The 17,539-nt window shown below is 39.0% G+C and overlaps 3 protein-coding genes across 3 annotated transcripts; all 3 read left to right on the plus strand.

Moving 5' to 3' along the window:
• Window positions 1–465: 465 nt before the first annotated feature.
• hal (histidine ammonia-lyase) lies at window positions 466–6,424 on the plus strand. Its single transcript, XM_079449947.1, has 20 exons — window positions 466–754; window positions 859–919; window positions 1,005–1,032; window positions 1,117–1,191; window positions 1,275–1,347; window positions 1,478–1,544; window positions 1,634–1,671; window positions 1,920–2,045; window positions 2,247–2,386; window positions 2,470–2,517; window positions 2,737–2,884; window positions 3,098–3,193; window positions 3,269–3,327; window positions 3,409–3,489; window positions 3,582–3,647; window positions 3,727–3,892; window positions 4,043–4,177; window positions 4,434–4,542; window positions 4,642–4,711; window positions 4,951–6,424. The coding sequence occupies exons 1-20, from the start codon at window positions 508–510 to the stop codon at window positions 5,080–5,082; spliced, it is 1,965 nt and encodes a 654-aa protein (XP_079306073.1). The 5' UTR covers window positions 466–507; the 3' UTR covers window positions 5,083–6,424.
• A 1,044-nt stretch (window positions 6,425–7,468) lies between these two features.
• On the plus strand, window positions 7,469–12,399 carry nox5 (NADPH oxidase, EF-hand calcium binding domain 5; the record flags this gene model as incomplete). The annotated part of the gene is given in 15 exon segments (XM_079450931.1): window positions 7,469–7,588; window positions 7,693–7,843; window positions 8,151–8,361; window positions 9,001–9,238; window positions 9,317–9,470; window positions 9,555–9,773; window positions 9,776–10,002; window positions 10,210–10,342; window positions 10,426–10,610; window positions 10,750–10,899; window positions 11,139–11,263; window positions 11,378–11,465; window positions 11,750–11,849; window positions 11,919–12,085; window positions 12,268–12,399. Coding segments are annotated over 15 exon segments (2,400 nt in total).
• Window positions 12,400–13,345: 946 nt separating this feature from the next.
• Window positions 13,346–16,591, plus strand: glcea (glucuronic acid epimerase a). Its single transcript, XM_079450743.1, has 4 exons — window positions 13,346–13,443; window positions 13,967–14,500; window positions 14,585–14,821; window positions 14,966–16,591. The coding sequence occupies exons 2-4, from the start codon at window positions 14,011–14,013 to the stop codon at window positions 15,988–15,990; spliced, it is 1,752 nt and encodes a 583-aa protein (XP_079306869.1). The 5' UTR covers window positions 13,346–13,443; window positions 13,967–14,010; the 3' UTR covers window positions 15,991–16,591.
• The last annotated feature ends 948 nt before the right edge of the window (window positions 16,592–17,539 follow it).

The raw sequence follows: 17,539 nt of genomic DNA on the forward strand, positions 1-17,539 counted from the left end.
GACTTAACAATTACTCATATACTGTATTTACTTTATGTCGAATATGGTTAACAGATTTGTGTGATGGTTGGGTTTTGGGGAAGGGTGTAAGAGGAGGCCTTTGCGTTGGAACACAGAAAAGAAAATCGATGTACGTTCCTCATTAATATTGCTTCTAATGTGTATTCACATCCAATGAGACCTTAAAGAGAAAGTTCACCCCGAAAGGAAACTGGTTTCATCATTTACCTCCATGACAGATATTTTGAAGGAGGTCTTTGGCTTCAGGGCCCGACAGGCCATTGCCTGCTTTGGCCCACAGTCAGCCTGTTGACTGTCTGTATCAATTTTTACCTTTTTAACAAAACCTTTGGTGCAGAGATAAGATATTCAAACACAACCCTGTACTCTTCTGTGCAAAAGGGAGGGGTCCACAGGACAGCTTGTGATAGGCTCTTTGACATTTATGTACCATCTTTCATCGTCACACACCTCAGGTAGCAGCCTGTGGTCGTTCAGTACAGCGCGATGCCTCGATTCACCGTCCACGTCCGAGACGAGTGGCTCACCGTTCCGTGCAAAGATGTCACCTGCACTGTTAAGTGGTTGGGCACGGAAGCTCTCAAGCGTTATGTTAAGAACAAACCTGACAATGAAGGAATCCATCGGATCAAGGATGTGTGCTTTTGGATTAGAAGATGCCAGGGTTTGGGTTTGCTGGATAATGATGATATCATAGAAGACGTTCTGGAGGATAATGACTTTGTTGAGCTTGGTAATGTGATTAGATCATTGTTTGTAAAGAATGATTTTGACATTTTGAGTTGTTTACCGTGACTAGCAACTTGATAACTTATATTTTACTGTTGTCTTTTGAAGCTATTCAAGGAGACACTATGTCACAAGACTTCATACCAAGCCAACCCGGGGCTTCACATCTGTATCCTTAAATATTATTGTTTTATATTTTTAGACTTTTCAAACATTTAAAAAATAATTTACTGTCTTTAACATGACTAAATCAGAACGAGAGCGTACAGAGAACCAAATGGCGTGAGTATGGAATATCAGAGACATTCAGTTTTTAATTAATAATTATTTATTCTTTTTTTAATAATTTATCTCTACCTTGTTCAGTATATTTCTCTAGATGGAAACAGCTTGAGCTCCACAGATCTGGTTAATTTAGGGAAATGCCTCTTTAAGATAAAGGTGAGTTGGTTGTGGTGGAGCAGTTCCTGAAAAAATAACATTTGTAAACATTGTTTGTAAATTGAAATGTATCGGACCTTCAGCTGACCCCAGAGGCTGAGCAGAAGGTTGTGGAGTCAAGAGAGCTTCTGGATACCATTGTGAAAGAAAACAAAGGTGAATGATGTTTGGAAAGCTTAAGGAAATTGATGGCAGGACTAGGGAACATTTTGAGAAACTGTACAAAAAAACAAAAAAGTTTGTTTCAAAATATGATTCCTGTTATAATGGTCTATTTTTTCTGTAGTTGTGTATGGAATCACTACGGGGTTTGGCAAATTTGCACGGACTGTCATTCCAGTCAGCAAGCTCAAGTATCATTTTTATTACCTTTCCTAAACCCTTAAACCTTTTTCAAACATTTTATGTAATTTAAATAACGTCTGCTGTTTTTCTTTCACAGGGAACTTCAGGAAAATCTTTTGCGCTCGCATTCATCAGGTGTGACACTATTTGAATGAATGCCAATTTGTCTTACGATTAGCTTGTCAAGTAGTTAGGGGTCAATCCGAATGGTCCACATGTATTTCCCTTTGTGATTAGGGGCTTGACCCCGTAATTGCTGCTTGCAGCTATATTTTGGGATGGTAAAAATCTGCTTGCATATTATTCAGTCTTAATCTGAATGAATTCAATCCACTTGAATGTTTCTTGAAGCAATCTATTGTTTATTGTTTATGTGACTGAAGGTTTGGGAAGTCCATTAAGTCCAGAAAGGACCAGAATGCTTCTCGCGCTGAGGATCAATGTGTTGGCTAAAGGTTACAGCGGTGTTTCTCTTGAGACTCTTCACACCATGATACAAGCATTCAATGGTATATTCATTATTTCCTCACTGGTTTAACAAAAAAGGAACATTGTAGGGTTTTGTTTGTTTCTTTGGCACAGCTTAAAAGCACCACATGAAACATGAAACATAGCCTTTCATTTTGAAACAATATTAGCATAAAATTTCTTTGAACCGCCTCCACAGGGAGTCGATTTGGATAAAGAGTGTCTTTCCTTCTTCTTCCCAGCTTCCTGTTTGTCCTACGTCCCAGAGAAGGGCACAGTAGGCGCGAGTGGAGACCTCGCCCCACTTTCTCATCTCGCCCTCGGCCTGATGGGAGAAGGAAAGATGTGGTCGCCAAAGAGCGGCTGGGCGGATGCCAAATATGTAAGCGTCTTTTGTCACCTTTGTTTTGATGATGGTTAAGCGAATGCATTAACTTTACTCTATTGGCCTTTGTGTTGAAACAGGTCTTGGAAGCACATGGTCTGAAGCCCATATCTCTGAAACCAAAGGAGGTGCATTCCCTCACTGTCAACATATTTATCTCCTTCTGTTGACTTGTTGACTGTTTTGTGTGTCAGACACGTCACTTTGATCAATTTCAGGCATCGTTCGTGAACTCGTTCAATGGTGCTCTAAAAAACAAGGACAATCTTGAAAAAACTTTCAAAAGCTTCATGTACTTTAAAAGCATTAAAGATTTTGGAGAAAGGTAATTTTGGATTTGTTTACAGGGTTTGGCTTTAATCAATGGGACTCAGATGATCACTTCATTGGGGGCAGAGGCCGTGGAAAGGGCTGAAGCCATCGCCCGCCAGGCTGACATCATCGCTGCCCTGACCCTTGAGGTTTTGAAGGGGACCACTAAAGCCTTTGATAGCGGTGAGTAAAACAAACAGTAGCTTCTGTGTCAACAAGATATTGATGTGCTGGATATGATCAGGTGTGTTTTTGAAAACTGTAAACGCTGCAACTTGGTCCACAGGAGCTTTAAGGATTTTAAAGACAAAACAAGTCCTGTCAACATTTGTGTATCTCTGTTTTCGAATCATGTTTGCTTGAGGTTTTCCAACATTTTCCACAAATTTCCTGCAGATATCCATGAACTCCGTCCTCATCCAGGACAGAAAGAGGTGGCCCTGCGGTTTCGATCCCTACTGGATTCTGATCACCACCCGTCTGAAATAGCAGGTAAACAAAGAAACTCAGTTTAGGTTTGTTATGCTATAAAGCAAATAACTAATTTTATTCTTTAAATCTGTGCAGAAAGCCACAGGTTTTGCGACAGGGTTCAAGACGCCTACACCATGCGTTGTTGTCCGCAGGTAACGTCAGGCTTAAAGTGGTATTGTCTAAAATTAATTCTAAATCCATATTTTAAATAATTTGTGCCTTGATTTTTACAGGTCCATGGAATTGTGAATGATACAATAGAGTTCGTCAAGAAAATCATTAATACTGAAATAAACAGTGCCACAGACAATCCTGTATCCTTTTAACGTCTAAATGAGACTTCTGTAAAACTATAAGCATGTCAGTATTTTTAATGCCGGTATCTATGGCCTTGACTACAACTAAGATGGTGTTTGCAGAAAGAGGAGAGACCATATCTGGTGGAAATTTCCATGGAGAATATCCAGCAAAGGTAATTTATCAACAAAAACATTTATTTTTCAATGACGGTTGGTATTGCTAACACCCTTCTGGTGATCTCCTATTTCTAGGCACTGGATTATTTGGCGATCGCGGTGCACGAGTTGGCATCTATCAGCGAGAGGCGCATCGAACGCCTTTGCAATCCATCGCTCAGCGAACTCCCTGCGTTCCTGGTCAACGAAGGAGGCCTGAATTCTGGGTTCATGATCGCCCACTGCACCGCTGCGGCTCTTGGTTAGCATTACAAATGCAGTGCCTTGAAAATTCATTTTATGTTTCCTAAAACATAAGCAGTGCACATTGATAAAATTTTGACTGCTGTACTCAATACTCTTCTGGGTTGTGTTAACTATCAACCAAACAAAGATGCATCTCTCCCTACAGTTTCAGAGAACAAAGGGCTTTGCCACCCCTCCTCTATTGACTCTCTTTCGACTAGCGCCGCCACTGAGGACCACGTGTCCATGGGAGGCTGGGCGGCCCGCAAAGCCCTCCGAGTGGTTGAGCACGTCGAACAAGGTCCAAAACCTTGTATTAATCTCTCATACACACACTAACATTCTTTCTTGTTCAATTGAGCTAAAACTGATACTGTTATGGCGCCCCTTTTGGAAGAAACACAACATGCGCAAAATACAATGGTAGATAATACTTGAGAATTTGCAATGCAATCAAAAACGTTTTATGCCTGTTTCAGTGGCACATGATTTGTGTAGACAGAAAAATGGTGTGATTGGGAATAAATTTGGATATTTTTGGATTTATTTTCTTTCAGTGCTGGCTATTGAGTTGTTAGCAGCCTGTCAGGGTATTGAGTTCCTACGCCCCCTGCGTACGACAACCCCATTGGAGAAAGTCTACGACCTTGTGCGCAGTACAGTCAAGTAGGTCAAACAGGGATGCACTAACCTTAAAACCCTCAACTTTCTTGTTAATGACTGACAAACCTGTTGTCATTCATATCTTCCTCTCGTTGTGTTCAGACCCTGGTTTAAAGACAGATTCATGGCTCCAGATATTGAAGCTGTACATCGGCTTCTTGTGGACCAGAAGGCAAGTTTCCAAGTTTCTTTTAAGTTGTGCTTGCTACGACAAGGGCTAGTATTTTTTACTTTAGGTTTAATTCCCTTACACTATTTGGTTTACGGATAAAACATTAATACCTCAAATTATCAAGTCATTATTTTTATATTCTTATATTAAGACGTAACTATTTGTTTACATATTATGCAATTGCAGTTTCGTTTTACATCATCCAACATTCACATCTCATGTTGATTTGTTGTTTTCAGGTGTGGAACATTGCCGGGCCATACATCGAGAAATATTGCATGGAAATCATCCCAGAGTCCCGCCCCTCTTCCCCCACAGCCTTTGCTCTGGACCCGCCCCCATCACCACGGAAACGAGTCAGGCTGGAGTGACACAGACGGCACCTCTTTACATTATCCTAGTGTCTCAAATTTAAAGAAATTGCATTAATATACTGTAAGTCTATTCTTGCTGGATAATATCTCGGGTGTGTTTGTCCTTGAATCAAGTTTGTTGTTTGGGACAGTTCACCCAAAAATAAAAATTCTGTCATCGTTTACCCACCCTCAAGTTTCAAACCTTTCTTTGTTCTGTTAAATACAAAGAAAGATATTTTTAAGAATTATCAGTTATCAGTTCTGTGACATCATCCACTACCATAGTAGGATTTTCATTATATTTTGTTGTTCTGTTGAACACCAAGTGAATTTAATTGTTCCTACTATGGCAGTCAATGATATCACAGAATTGAGAATTGCTAACATTCTTCCACATATCTTTCTCTGTGTTCATCGGAACAAAGTAATTTATAAAGGTATGAAATAACACGAGGATGAGAAAATTATGACATTTTTAGATTTTTGAACTATCACTTTAAAACATTAAGTATTTGAACATTTCAGAGTATCAGACTAGATGGCCATCTGCTGTTTGAATAAATGTTTGATTTTCGTTTCAACATTCCCAGACATTAGAGAATTACGTGATGCTGGAGAGTTTAGACGTAGAACCATTATCTATCATTACAGGAAGTGCTAGAGGAAGGAAAATATTTAGACAGCTGGATTTGTCTCCGGGATTGTCCATCACATAATATTTGTTCAACTTTTCTAAAACACTGTTTTCGTGGTCTTGCTTAATTTCCTTTTATCTTCAGATGCTTTTATCCAAATAAATTTGTTGTGTTTAAGGTGCATTTTTTCTTGTGTTCCAACCCGTGAATTTGGCATCACAGCTGCCATGCTTTACCTGTGGAGCTACAGCAACTCCATTCATTCATATGAAGACAAATACACAATCAATCGTTTGTATGTGTTAGGTTTGATAATAAGTGCAGTATTGGTCCATAATGAGAGTCAGCAGGGGCTGGGATGTCAGGGGCAGCTGCTGTGTGCACTGGGGAATGTCCATAATAATATTGTCCGGCCTCTATTTCTCGCTCTTCTTTCCTCTAAATGGTATAAACTGAACTATGATGTAACAGCAACATTTTGAGACCGCTTTAACATCTGTCAGTATTTTGTATTTTTGTCTGTGAGAATATTTACAGAAGAGCTGAAAGGGAATTTTTCTGAAGGCGGTTTACATTTAAAGGTAATGGTTTTGTTGTTTCCCATAAAAATTGTAGCTACACATGAGATTTCAAAGGAGGGCAAAATGGTTAAAATGTACTTTTTGTGCATGTTATGTGTACCGTATATTATGTTTCTGCGATCATAAAAAAGTAGTATATGCAGGTATGTCTATATTTCTGGATATCTAATTATAGGACAATGAAAGATAAGATTTTAAACTTGTTTTAAAAGTACCTGAAAATGGTGTAACTGACAAAGAATGAGAAGGTTAAATATTTTATTCATCTAGATAGAATGTAAACGTACTCAGAAATATATACACTTTTTCCTAGATAAATATATATATCTATATTTTTCAATATCCGGTGGGACATATGCTGGAAACATATTTGACAAATTATGTAAAAACTTACTTAGTTTAGTTATGACAGTGTTTATGAATGTGAAAAATATAGGAACAAAAGCATATTGTTTGAATCAGAATGCTTTCTGTCTGACGTGTTAGACATGTGGCTATCGAGAACATTTCTCTGCTCTTGTGCTGGAAGAACATCTATAATGTGTTTATGAAATGAAAAATATGCCAGAAAAGGTGAAAGAATCGTTAACCAGTGTAAAGAAGGCTTGGTACTTGATTTTCAGGGGAAAAAGAGAACTAATGTTTACCCTGTTTTTGGGGACATATGCTGAAAACATCTTTGACAAATTATGTACTTAGTTTAATTATTACACTAAACTAAATGATTATATTTTAATCCACATTTTTTATGAGAAATACTGGTGCCAATTGACACAAACCAGTTAAACCACCTAGACATGCTGCTTCTAAAGCCAAAAGCCAATGTTTGTTGAATTAATGAACACTGGCAAATCAAGCATGAATGTCAACAAGTTCCGCTGAAGTGGTTTTATTTTTTCAATGCTGAAAAAATATCTGGCACCAAGACATCATCATGGTGATGAACAGTGAAATCATGTCTCATATTGTATGACATTTAAAGGGTTAGTTCAAGGTTGGAATGAAAATTCTGTCACAAATTAGTCACCTTTGTTCATCTTGGTAAGAGTTTTGATAGTTCTGATGTGGTCCGAGAGCTTTTTGACCCCCCTATAGACAGCAATGTAACGTACAAAGCGCAGAAAGTGATTAAAGTCATCATTAAAATAGTCCTTGTGACGTGTGTGAATGTTGTGGAGCACAGACATGAGTCTGGATGAAGATACACGATGGCTGGAATGGGTCACCAAGCAGTTCGAGAGCATCGCAGGAGAAGACAAAGAAATCGACCTGGATGAGTTTAAAACAGCTCTCAAAGTAAAAGAGGTTAGTGAATGATTTATATAAAGTATGTGCTCATCAAGACATTAAATCATTTTAGATTTTTAGGTCATTTATTATAATGGGGTTTTTTTCACTTGTTGTTGTAGTCGTTTTTCGCAGAGAGGTTTTTCGCCCTGTTTGATTCGGATGGAAGCGGCTCCATTAGTCTTGATGAACTTCTCAAAGCTTTGAATCTTTTGATCCACGGCAGCGAGACGGACAAACTGCGCTTCCTCTTCCAGGTCTATGATGTGGACGGTGAGATGTGCACATCAATTACTGTTTTATTCCAAAAATATGTGTTATTAAACCCCTGAAGAATTAGTGTGTTTAACAATTACACAATGAGATTTAGATCCATAAATCACATTTTGAGAAATGTCTCAGTGCTTTGTGCCCATACAATGAATGTTAATCGGGGACCAGTTGTTTGGTTACCAACGTTCTTCCAAATCTCCTTTTGTGTTCTGCAGCAAAAAGAAAGTCATACATTAAAATGTCATGAGTATGTTACAAATAAATGAATAAAATGCTCCTCTTTATTCCTGCGGTGATCTGCCCATAGGCAGTGGTTCTATAGATCCAGATGAGTTGAAAACAGTTCTCAAGTCCTGTCTGCGTGAGAGTGCGATATCTCTCCCTGAGGAGAAGCTGGACGACCTGACGCTTGCCCTGTTCGAATCTGCTGATAGAGACAACAGCGGCTCCATCACGTTTGAGGAGTTAAAGGCAGAGCTGGAGACTTTCCCGGAAGTTATGGAGAACCTCACCATCAGGTGAAATACACACATTACAGAGCCTCTCATATTACTATTATATATTTATTATTAAGTCCAAGTTTCAAATCCTCAGTTTTATGGTAGATATTTTAAATTCAAAATTTGTTTTTAGTTTTCATGTTTATATTTAGAAATTATAATTAATATGCTTTGGTCATCATATTTATTTATTTTTTATATTGCTATATAAGTGTAATTTATTCATTTATTGAGTTTAGTTTCAGTTTAATTTTAGTGCCTCAACCTAAACATTTCAGTTTTTCAAATAATATATTTTTCTCATTTCAATTGACAGAAATGTTTACCTTTTACTTTTCGTAAATTGAATTCGTGTATTTGAACTAGAACTTTGGTAAACTGGTGTTCACCTCTGTGAAGCTCCCAAAAGCATCACGAAGGCCTTTTTTAATCAAGAACGAAAGCTATAAAACTTTATTACTGGAGTCCAGAGGAATGATATTGTTGGGATTACTTTCATAAAGATTTTTTCCAACTTCTGAACAATATAACATTGAGAGCCAATAAAAATGTGAAAGTGCTTGCATGCGACCTTACTGTCGAACAAACATAACGTTAACATCTGTTGTTATGCAAGCTGAATAATTGAATAACTATAAATGTTTTTTTTTCTCTCAGTGCTGCTAACTGGCTGAAACCTCCCGATCAGGAAGAGAATAAACGTAAAACTCCTCGCTACCTGACACGAGCATACTGGCACAACAACAGCCGCAAGTTGCTCTTCCTCTGTCTGTACGCCCTCCTCAACGTTCTCCTCTTTATCATTGCCATGTTGAAGAACGCACACGGCGGGCCCTGGTTCATGCTGGCCAGGGGCTGTGGCCAGTGTCTTAACCTTAACTGCACTTTTATCATGGTGAGCTTGGCTTCACATTAAGAAAATTGATTTTTTTTAGACCGGTGTTCATTGTTTTTGTCTTCAATAAACCTGCAGGTTCTCATGTTTAGACGTTGTCTGACCTGGCTACGAGCGACCTGGGTGGTGAGGGTCTTGCCTCTAGACCAAAACATACTTCTCCATCAGATCGTAGGCTACGCTATATTGGTCTTCTCCATTGTTCACACGGGAGCTCACGTCATGAATTTTGGTAATTTGTTGCAATAACATATTTGTACAAGTTGTATGGAGCAATCAAATGGATGGAACTGAAACACATTCTCTTCATTCTTAGCTCGTATGTCTCATAATGACGGAACGTACCAGATGTGGGAGTATCTGCTCACCATCCGCCCCGGTATCGGCTGGGTTAATGGAACCGCTTCCGTTACCGGCGTCGTTCTGCAGGTTCTCATCTGCTTGATGGTGATGTGTTCCAGTACGTTCGTCAGACGCAGTGGCCATTTTGAGGTGATGGCCGTTATCGAATCAGTATATACATGGTTACTATATAATATAGGTTGAGCGAGTTCAAAATGGAGTGGGCTGTGTTTGTGCAGGTCTTCTACTGGTCTCATCTTTCTTATATTTGGGTTTGGGCCTTGCTGGTTGTTCACTGTGCCAATTTTTGGAAGTGGTTTGTGGTGCCAGGTGTGCTGTTCCTCATCGAGAAGCTGATCGGAATAGCGGTTTCTCGCATGGGAGGACTTCACATTGTTGAAGTAAACCTACTACCCTCAAAGGTGCTGCCTTTATACAAACCTAGTATTTCTCATCTGCGATATCATTTTCATCAATGCATGCTGCACACTACCCTGAATAAACAGCACATACTAGACACATGCATGCCCAATACCTTATAAATAACATACACACCATGCACATGCAGACAGCATACTACCCTAAATAGGCAGAATACAGAAGTCACACCTTTCACCTGTGCTTTATAGGTAACACATTTGGTAATCAAAAGACCTCCATTCTTTCACTTCAAACCTGGAGATTATGTGTATATTAACATCCCTGTCATCGCCAAGTACGAGTGGCATCCGTTTACCATCAGCAGCGCCCCTGAGCAGCAAGGTAAAACATAAAGTTTCCATGTTTATACTGCATTACTCTGAAACGTTTTGTTCTGAAACAATCTCATTCCCCCATTTAAATAGATACGCTGTGGCTTCACATTCGTTCGATGGGCCAGTGGACTACCCGCCTGTACGAGTATTTCAGACATCCAGAGAGCCAAGCCATGAGCAACAAAAGGCTCACGGCCAGCCTGAGGGACAGACATCACCAAAAGAGAGCGCAGGTTCTGACTTTTCTCCATCATATACTCAATGAGGTCATTAGAGTAAAGTTTTATTGATGTCGTTCTCTATAAGTAGCTGTTTTAAATCCCATCAAGACCAATTTCTTTTTCCTGCATGGCTCCTCTCCAAAAAGGTTACGATCAATATTGCAAAACATATAACTCTTTGTTTTTTTTAAAGTCGGCCATCTGCAGTAGGACAGTGGCGTCTAATAAAGATGATGACGTTGAACTGACCCTGTACCAATCGAGTGGCACCCGTACGGGCTCGCATAAGCCTGACCCGGTGGCCCTGGCGGAACAAGGAGACGTCTGTCTGGGTACCAGAGAAGTAAGAATTGTATACTGTATATATTCTAGAGGCCATGACAGCCACTTTATGACGATTCTTGCCAATATATAATTTATCATCTTCCAGCTCTCCGCAAAATTAAGTGAAAATCACAGATATTGTAACATTAAGGTAAGTAATACATTACTAGCTTTAATGCAGACGACATTGCATCTAAATACATATTAGGAAATTCACCTTTTCCTCATATCTGGATTATTATTTTCTGTCTATGGCAGTGTTATGTGGACGGACCCTTTGGCACCCCCACCCGACAGATCTTTGCGTCCGAGCATGCGGTGCTCATCGGAGCTGGAATCGGCATTACCCCATTCGCATCCATTTTACAGAGCATCATGTTTCGGTGAGCCTCTTCGTTCACACAAAAATCACATTTAAAATAAAATAGATTTGTGATGAAATATCAGAAACAATGCAGAATCTTTCATAGCATCTATTCTTTTTCATGTGTTGCCAGTTATCGCATGAGAAAGCGAAATTGCCCCAGCTCCCCCAGTTACTCTCGGTGTGAAACTATTAAAGACAATGAGATGAAGCTGAGAAAGGCGAGTACTGCGTGTTTTCCATCGGAATAGGTTAAGGGGTAAACATCTTAAGTTTCCAAATTGCTGTATTTCGATGACAAATGTTATTGGGAGGAGGGAGGTTTTTTCTTCTAGAGATTTTGTTGGACGAAAAGTGGCATACACTTTTGCTCTTTTTCCTGTAAGAGGATGCTTTTATATGCTTATAACTTCCCAAAAAAATTATGAGTAGAAGTACATTAAAGAAGCTACCAAACAACAATATTGATTAGGACGTCACATAAATTTGCCATGTTTGCCTGCAGGTGGACTTCATCTGGATCAACCGAGATCAGAAATCCTTCGAGTGGTTTGTAAGTCTCCTTACAAAGCTGGAGATAGACCAGGCAGACGAGGAACCAGAGGGTAAGAGAAGGATTTAGATGGGACGGAAATAAAACTACCTTTATCCATCTTATGTTTGGATATTTTCAGGACGGTTTTTGGAGATGCACATGTACATGACATCAGCTCTCGGTAAGAACGACATGAAGGCCATTGGTCTGCAGATGGCTTTGGATCTGCTGGCCAAGAAAGAAAAGAGAGATTCAATCACAGGACTTCGTACTCGAACTCAGCCGGGCAGGCCGGACTGGGCCAAGGTATGGCTAGGTCATAGACATAAAATGAAGAATGTTATTTTGTGTAATTATATTCTTAAATCATACATTTTTTAAATATTAATCTATATAATTTATGCTGTTAAAGAAAGTGTGAAATTTTCTTGGTCTTGCTTGATTTATGAGATTGAATGTTTGATTCTTGATGTTCTGTCCATGTGCAGGTGTTCCAGAAGGTGTCAGAAGAAAAGAAAGGCAAGGTTCATGTGTTTTATTGTGGTTCTCCTGCTCTGGCCAAAGCCATCAAAGCTCAGTGTGAGCAGTTTGGCTTTAACTTTTACAAAGAAAACTTTTAAAGCATGTTGAATTACTGAGTTGTCTCAAATCTTTCCTCCCCTGTTCCTGGTCACAACTGGTCCTCACCTCCATCTATTCTGGTCCTGCCTTTGTCTCTGCACTTTGTAAATGAGTAACCAGAACAACATTCAGATTTTTTAGCTTTTCTTGTTGTGTCCGATGATGTTAAAATGCTTCAATAACTAGAGCTTCTATAATATACAGTATGTTTTCACTTATGTTTAAGTACCACTAATAATGAATATGAATTGCCAAAAGGCCATTTTGGTTATTAATATGCATCATGTGCTATTCTTTTAAATGCCAATCATGTAAAGTGATTGTGGGTGTTAGCCTGAATGAGAGTTAAGGGCATATAAAGTTGTCTTGTATGATATTAATAATAAAAATGTTAATAAACAACAGTAAACATTTTTAATCAAAATATGTGTATTAAAGTATGTATCCATATTCCATGAAATATATACTACGTTGCATGACATATTTATACGACCTGACACAAATTTGTTGTCTGTCCGTGTCATTATTGTGTTTTGTATGTGAATTGTTGTAAATTATCAAGTTTTGTGATGAATAAACGTCTTTAAAGCACCTTTGGGTTTGTCTGGCTAACAGCGACACCTTGTGACTATGTTCAACAACGCAACTAAAGCACAATTTGCATGGACGATGAACTGAAACTTTCGTGAAGATTTGGATTTTTGGACGGCAGCATTATATCCACTTAGGTTCTTGATATTAATAAACGTAAAAACATACAATTACATTAGCAAATAATTGGTTTTAAAAAATAAATGCAAAAATCAATGAAGTGACGTGGGCGCTTCAGAGCAAGCAGGTGGGCCTGTTACAAACGCACTGGGCGTTTATCACCTCATCTGACAGCCGATTGGTCGCTACGCAGCTCCGGAGTCTCTCATTGGCTAGTTCTTCATCGGTATATTTGCAGCGCAGGTTCAGAGCGAGAGGAATGTCTGCGTGAATATTTTGTCGTGTGTATTGTGCGCTTTTACATCACCGCCCGGGAGGTGAGCTGCTTTCAGGTGGGTGTAAGTTTGGCATCGTTACCTTTTAATAAACTGCATGTTAATGTTGTTTATCGTATTTCTTTCGCATCCACAATCACATAAGATGCATTGATGCATTGATGCGATTGTGCATTCTTTCCGTGCTTTATTTGCGGAAATATTGGTAAGATGCATTACAGTGGTAATAATCGTTGATATGTATATGTATATATATATATATATATATATATATATATATATATATAAAAATATACACATAGAAATGTACATTTATTCACTGCCCCATTATAATTATAAATATAAATATGTTTTCCATAAAATTTTTGCAGTTTTTTTTTTCATCATTAATAATTGTATTAATAAATACTTTTATGTATAAAAAGTATAAGTTAATAAATATTATATATACAGCACGTAATTCTTTTACACACACACATACATACTATATATATTTATATATACATACATACATATGTATATTATAAGTAATAATATGTTTTATACATTTTTTACAATTCATTTATTTACTTCTGTCAAGGTGAGGTCAGGTGTCCATTGTCACCGCATGGCCGTGATGCGACAATGCGTTGCGTGGTGGCTCGCATCAACCACAAGACTCTGATTATCATTTGTGCCATATCTGCTCTCATCACCATACTGCTTTGGAATAAGTGCTCCAGCGACAAAGACCCGTCCACCCGAATCAGACCTCAACTCGAGTCGGCACCCACGCCGGAGAAGGAAGAGGAGAACGGGCAATCACCCGAAGCCCCGCCTGGGTCCAAAGAGGTCACTTATGAGCAGATTGACTGTCTCATCAATGAGGACGTCATCATCAAATGCCGAAGAGAAGGGGGTGAGGTTTACCTGCCCTTCACCTGGGTTGAAAGGTACTTTGACGTTTACGGGCGTCTGGTGCAGTACGACGGAATGGAACGTTTCGAGTTCTCCCACAGTTACTCGCGGGTGTATGCCCAAAGGGGGCCCTACCACCCTGACGGGGTGTTCATGTCCTTCGAGGGGTATAACGTGGAAGTGCGAGATCGAGTGAAATGCATCAGCGGCGTGGAAGGTAGGTTTGAAGTTCACTGGTGTTAATGGCAACTCATGGTTGGTTACCTGCTGTATTAAATTGTGTGGTGTACCTCTTTTAAAGGTGTCCCAATTTCTACCCAGTGGGGTCCTCAGGGGTATTTCTACCCCATTCAGATAGCTCAGTATGGGCTGAGCCATTACAGCAAGAACTTAACAGAAAAGCCTCCTGACGTGAAGATTTATGGGTTGTCGGAAGAGAGAGAGGGTGGCAAAGCTCCATGGACAATCCCTAAGGGCTGCTCTCTCTCTAAGATCCAGGATCAAAATTCTGGGTTTGTGCATCATTTTGTCACAGCGGGTAAGAAGTCTGCATAGAACCAGTGCTCCATTGGTTGTTGTTTTATTTTATTCCTAAGGAAAACATTTGCTAATTATTATTTCTGGAAAACTAAGTTTTGTTATCTAATTGATACTATGTGAGTATTTTGATTTACATCCACAGAAATCTCAGACGGTGTATCTCTGCTCATGGATAACTCCAAAGATTTCGTTTTGACATTTGACGTCAAGTTCATCTCCAATGGTAGCGTCTCTGTTGTTCTGGAGACGACAGAAAAGGGAGCTCCTTACATCATCCATTACATCACTGGTCCCCTCCTCCTCTCCTTCAAAGACAGAGAGATCATCTACGGCATCGGCCCCCGAACGTCTTGGAGCACCATGAGTCGGGATTTGGTAACAGACCTGCGTAAAGGAGTCGGTTTGTCCAACACTAAAGTAGTTAAGGCGACCAAGATCTTTCCTCGCCGTGTTGTCCAGCTGGTTCTCAAAGGTTCTGGCTTCATCAGCAATATCACTGTGTCTTCCACTGCACACATGGCTGCTTTCTTTGCCGCTAGCGATTGGCTTCTTCATAACCAAGATGAGCACGGAGGGTGGCCGATCAAGGTGACACGTAAGCTCGGTGAGGGGTTCAAGACTTTGGAGCATGGATGGTATTCTGCCATGGCCCAGGGTCAGGCCATGTCAACACTAGTGAGGGCGTACTTGGTCACGCACAAGCCAGCTTACCTTAGCGCTGCCCTACGGGCGACATCCCCATTCAAGAAGACCTCAGAGCAACGTGGCGTTAAGGCAGCCTTTATGAACAAATACGACTGGTATGAGGAGTATCCCACAACGCCCAGTTCATTCGTTCTTAATGGCTTCATCTACTCTCTGATTGGATTGTATGATGTGGCTGAGACCGCAGGCAATAAGTTTGGCCGAGAAGCAGGCGTACTCTTCAGTCAAGGGCTGGAGTCACTCAAGGCCATGTTGCCGTTGTTCGACACAGGTTCTGGAACAGTTTACGACCTGAGGCACTTCACACTAGGTGTGGCCCCTAATTTAGCACGATGGGACTACCACACCACTCACATCAACCAATTACAGCTGCTCTCATCCATTGACAGTGCCCCGATTTTCAAGGACTGTGTAAAACGCTGGAAGACTTATCTTAAAGGAGGCCGGGCCAAGCACAACTAAGCAAGCTTAAAAGGATTGTCACATTAAAATATTAGAGAACAGTTTTATAAAACATTGTATAATAATTAACAAAGCAAGTGGTGGCAGATGTTTTCACTTTTGATCGCTTTCACGTGTCATTCTGAACAGTTGTTGTACAGGCTTCAAGAATGTGAAGGAACTTTATGTAAATCTACGTCCAGAGTATTGTGGTAGAATGTATGAAACATTGCACAGTTCTTTAGATACATGGACGCAAGCACATTAGTTTTGCCCTAATAAAACAAGATTATTTGTATTTTAAGAGACAGAAAATAAAGCGTTCTTGTTTATGTGAGTAGCAACACGAAACAGTGTTCATAATAAAGTTAACATGTTTAGGTGTGCAATAGTTTAAATAGCCTTAGCATAGTAATTATTACATTTATCACTGTCTACATTTATTTAGAAAAAATACAATATCTGAATAAATTGAATTATAACTTTGTGAAGCACATTTTGGAGATTTGATTAATTTGGAGAATTTTTTTTTTTTTTATTATTATGTGTTTGATAATTTTTTTAAATAGTCTTTGTGATAAATCATTGCTTTAATAAAAAAAACAGACCATCAACATGTTTCAAGAACAACCGTGCGTTTATGATGACATTTTAAAGTAATTATATATATACAGAGGCGGACAGAGTACACAGGTTCATTACTTGAGTAAAAGTACAGATACCCCTTGCTAAATTTTACTCAAGTACAAGTAAAAGTACTACAGTCAGATGTGTACTTAAGTAAAAGTACTGAAGTACATGTTTTTAAAAGTACTTGAGTATCAAGAGTACAAGAGTACATTTTCTAAATATTGCATTACTACTGCCACAGTGCTTACATTTATGTACAGAAACGTCCTACATGGAGTTATGAAAAATGTTAATGTTAATACCTTGGAGAATGTTAAAGGAATTTAAAGTAAAATAAAGTAATTTTAATCTTTTTACCATGCTTTATTCTTTTCACCTCTGCTAGAGTTTTAATGGATTTTTTGCACCCACATTTGAACCGAACAGTTTTAAACAACATACTCAAGAACATCAAAGCAAATACTCGGCTTACATTAATGAGTAATATTAGAAAATACAATTCAGCTAACAATTGTGTGTATGTGAGTTTCTCTGTTTTTTCATCAATCAGTGGTGGCGTTTCATCAAAACCTAGGGTATGGCGAAATTTCCTCAGACCATACAAAAACGAACCACAATGAAACCAAATGATATCACATATATGTAACCACAAAACTTAAAGTAGTAAAAAATAACCCAGCCAGATGTTGTCATAACCACCACCAACGACTACGTTAATCGACTATGAGACTAAAATATAAACCAACCATTGATCAGATTCAGCAAACAAGATTAAATATAAAACATGTCTTACCTTGTCGCAGGGTTGTTAAGCCTTGATTCTTTTCATTTTTAAGCTAATCCTGGCATAGCTAGTGGCAAATCGCAAAATACATAATAGCCTAAACTGCGACTGCACTACAAAGTCTTTCCGTACAATATATTTTTTTAATTTTTCACA

Source organism: Barbatula barbatula (assembly GCF_947034865.1).
Source record: "Barbatula barbatula genome assembly, chromosome: 25".
In the NCBI taxonomy this organism is placed as follows: domain Eukaryota; kingdom Metazoa; phylum Chordata; class Actinopteri; order Cypriniformes; family Nemacheilidae; genus Barbatula; species Barbatula barbatula.

Bases quoted from the DNA above. Each gene is read 5' to 3' on its own strand.
- hal (XM_079449947.1), top strand. From the start codon at position 508: ATGCCTCGATTCACCGTCCACGTCCGAGACGAGTGGCTCACCGTTCCG. The intron at 1,192-1,274 runs GTGAGTTGGTTG...TCGGACCTTCAG, and splicing joins AATGCCTCTTTAAGATAAAG to CTGACCCCAGAGGCTGAGCA. The intron at 3,648-3,726 runs GTAATTTATCAA...TCCTATTTCTAG, and splicing joins ATGGAGAATATCCAGCAAAG to GCACTGGATTATTTGGCGAT.
- glcea (XM_079450743.1), top strand. From the start codon at position 14,011: ATGCGTTGCGTGGTGGCTCGCATCAACCACAAGACTCTGATTATCATT. The intron at 14,501-14,584 runs GTAGGTTTGAAG...CCTCTTTTAAAG, and splicing joins ATGCATCAGCGGCGTGGAAG to GTGTCCCAATTTCTACCCAG. The intron at 14,822-14,965 runs GTAAGAAGTCTG...TTACATCCACAG, and splicing joins GCATCATTTTGTCACAGCGG to AAATCTCAGACGGTGTATCT.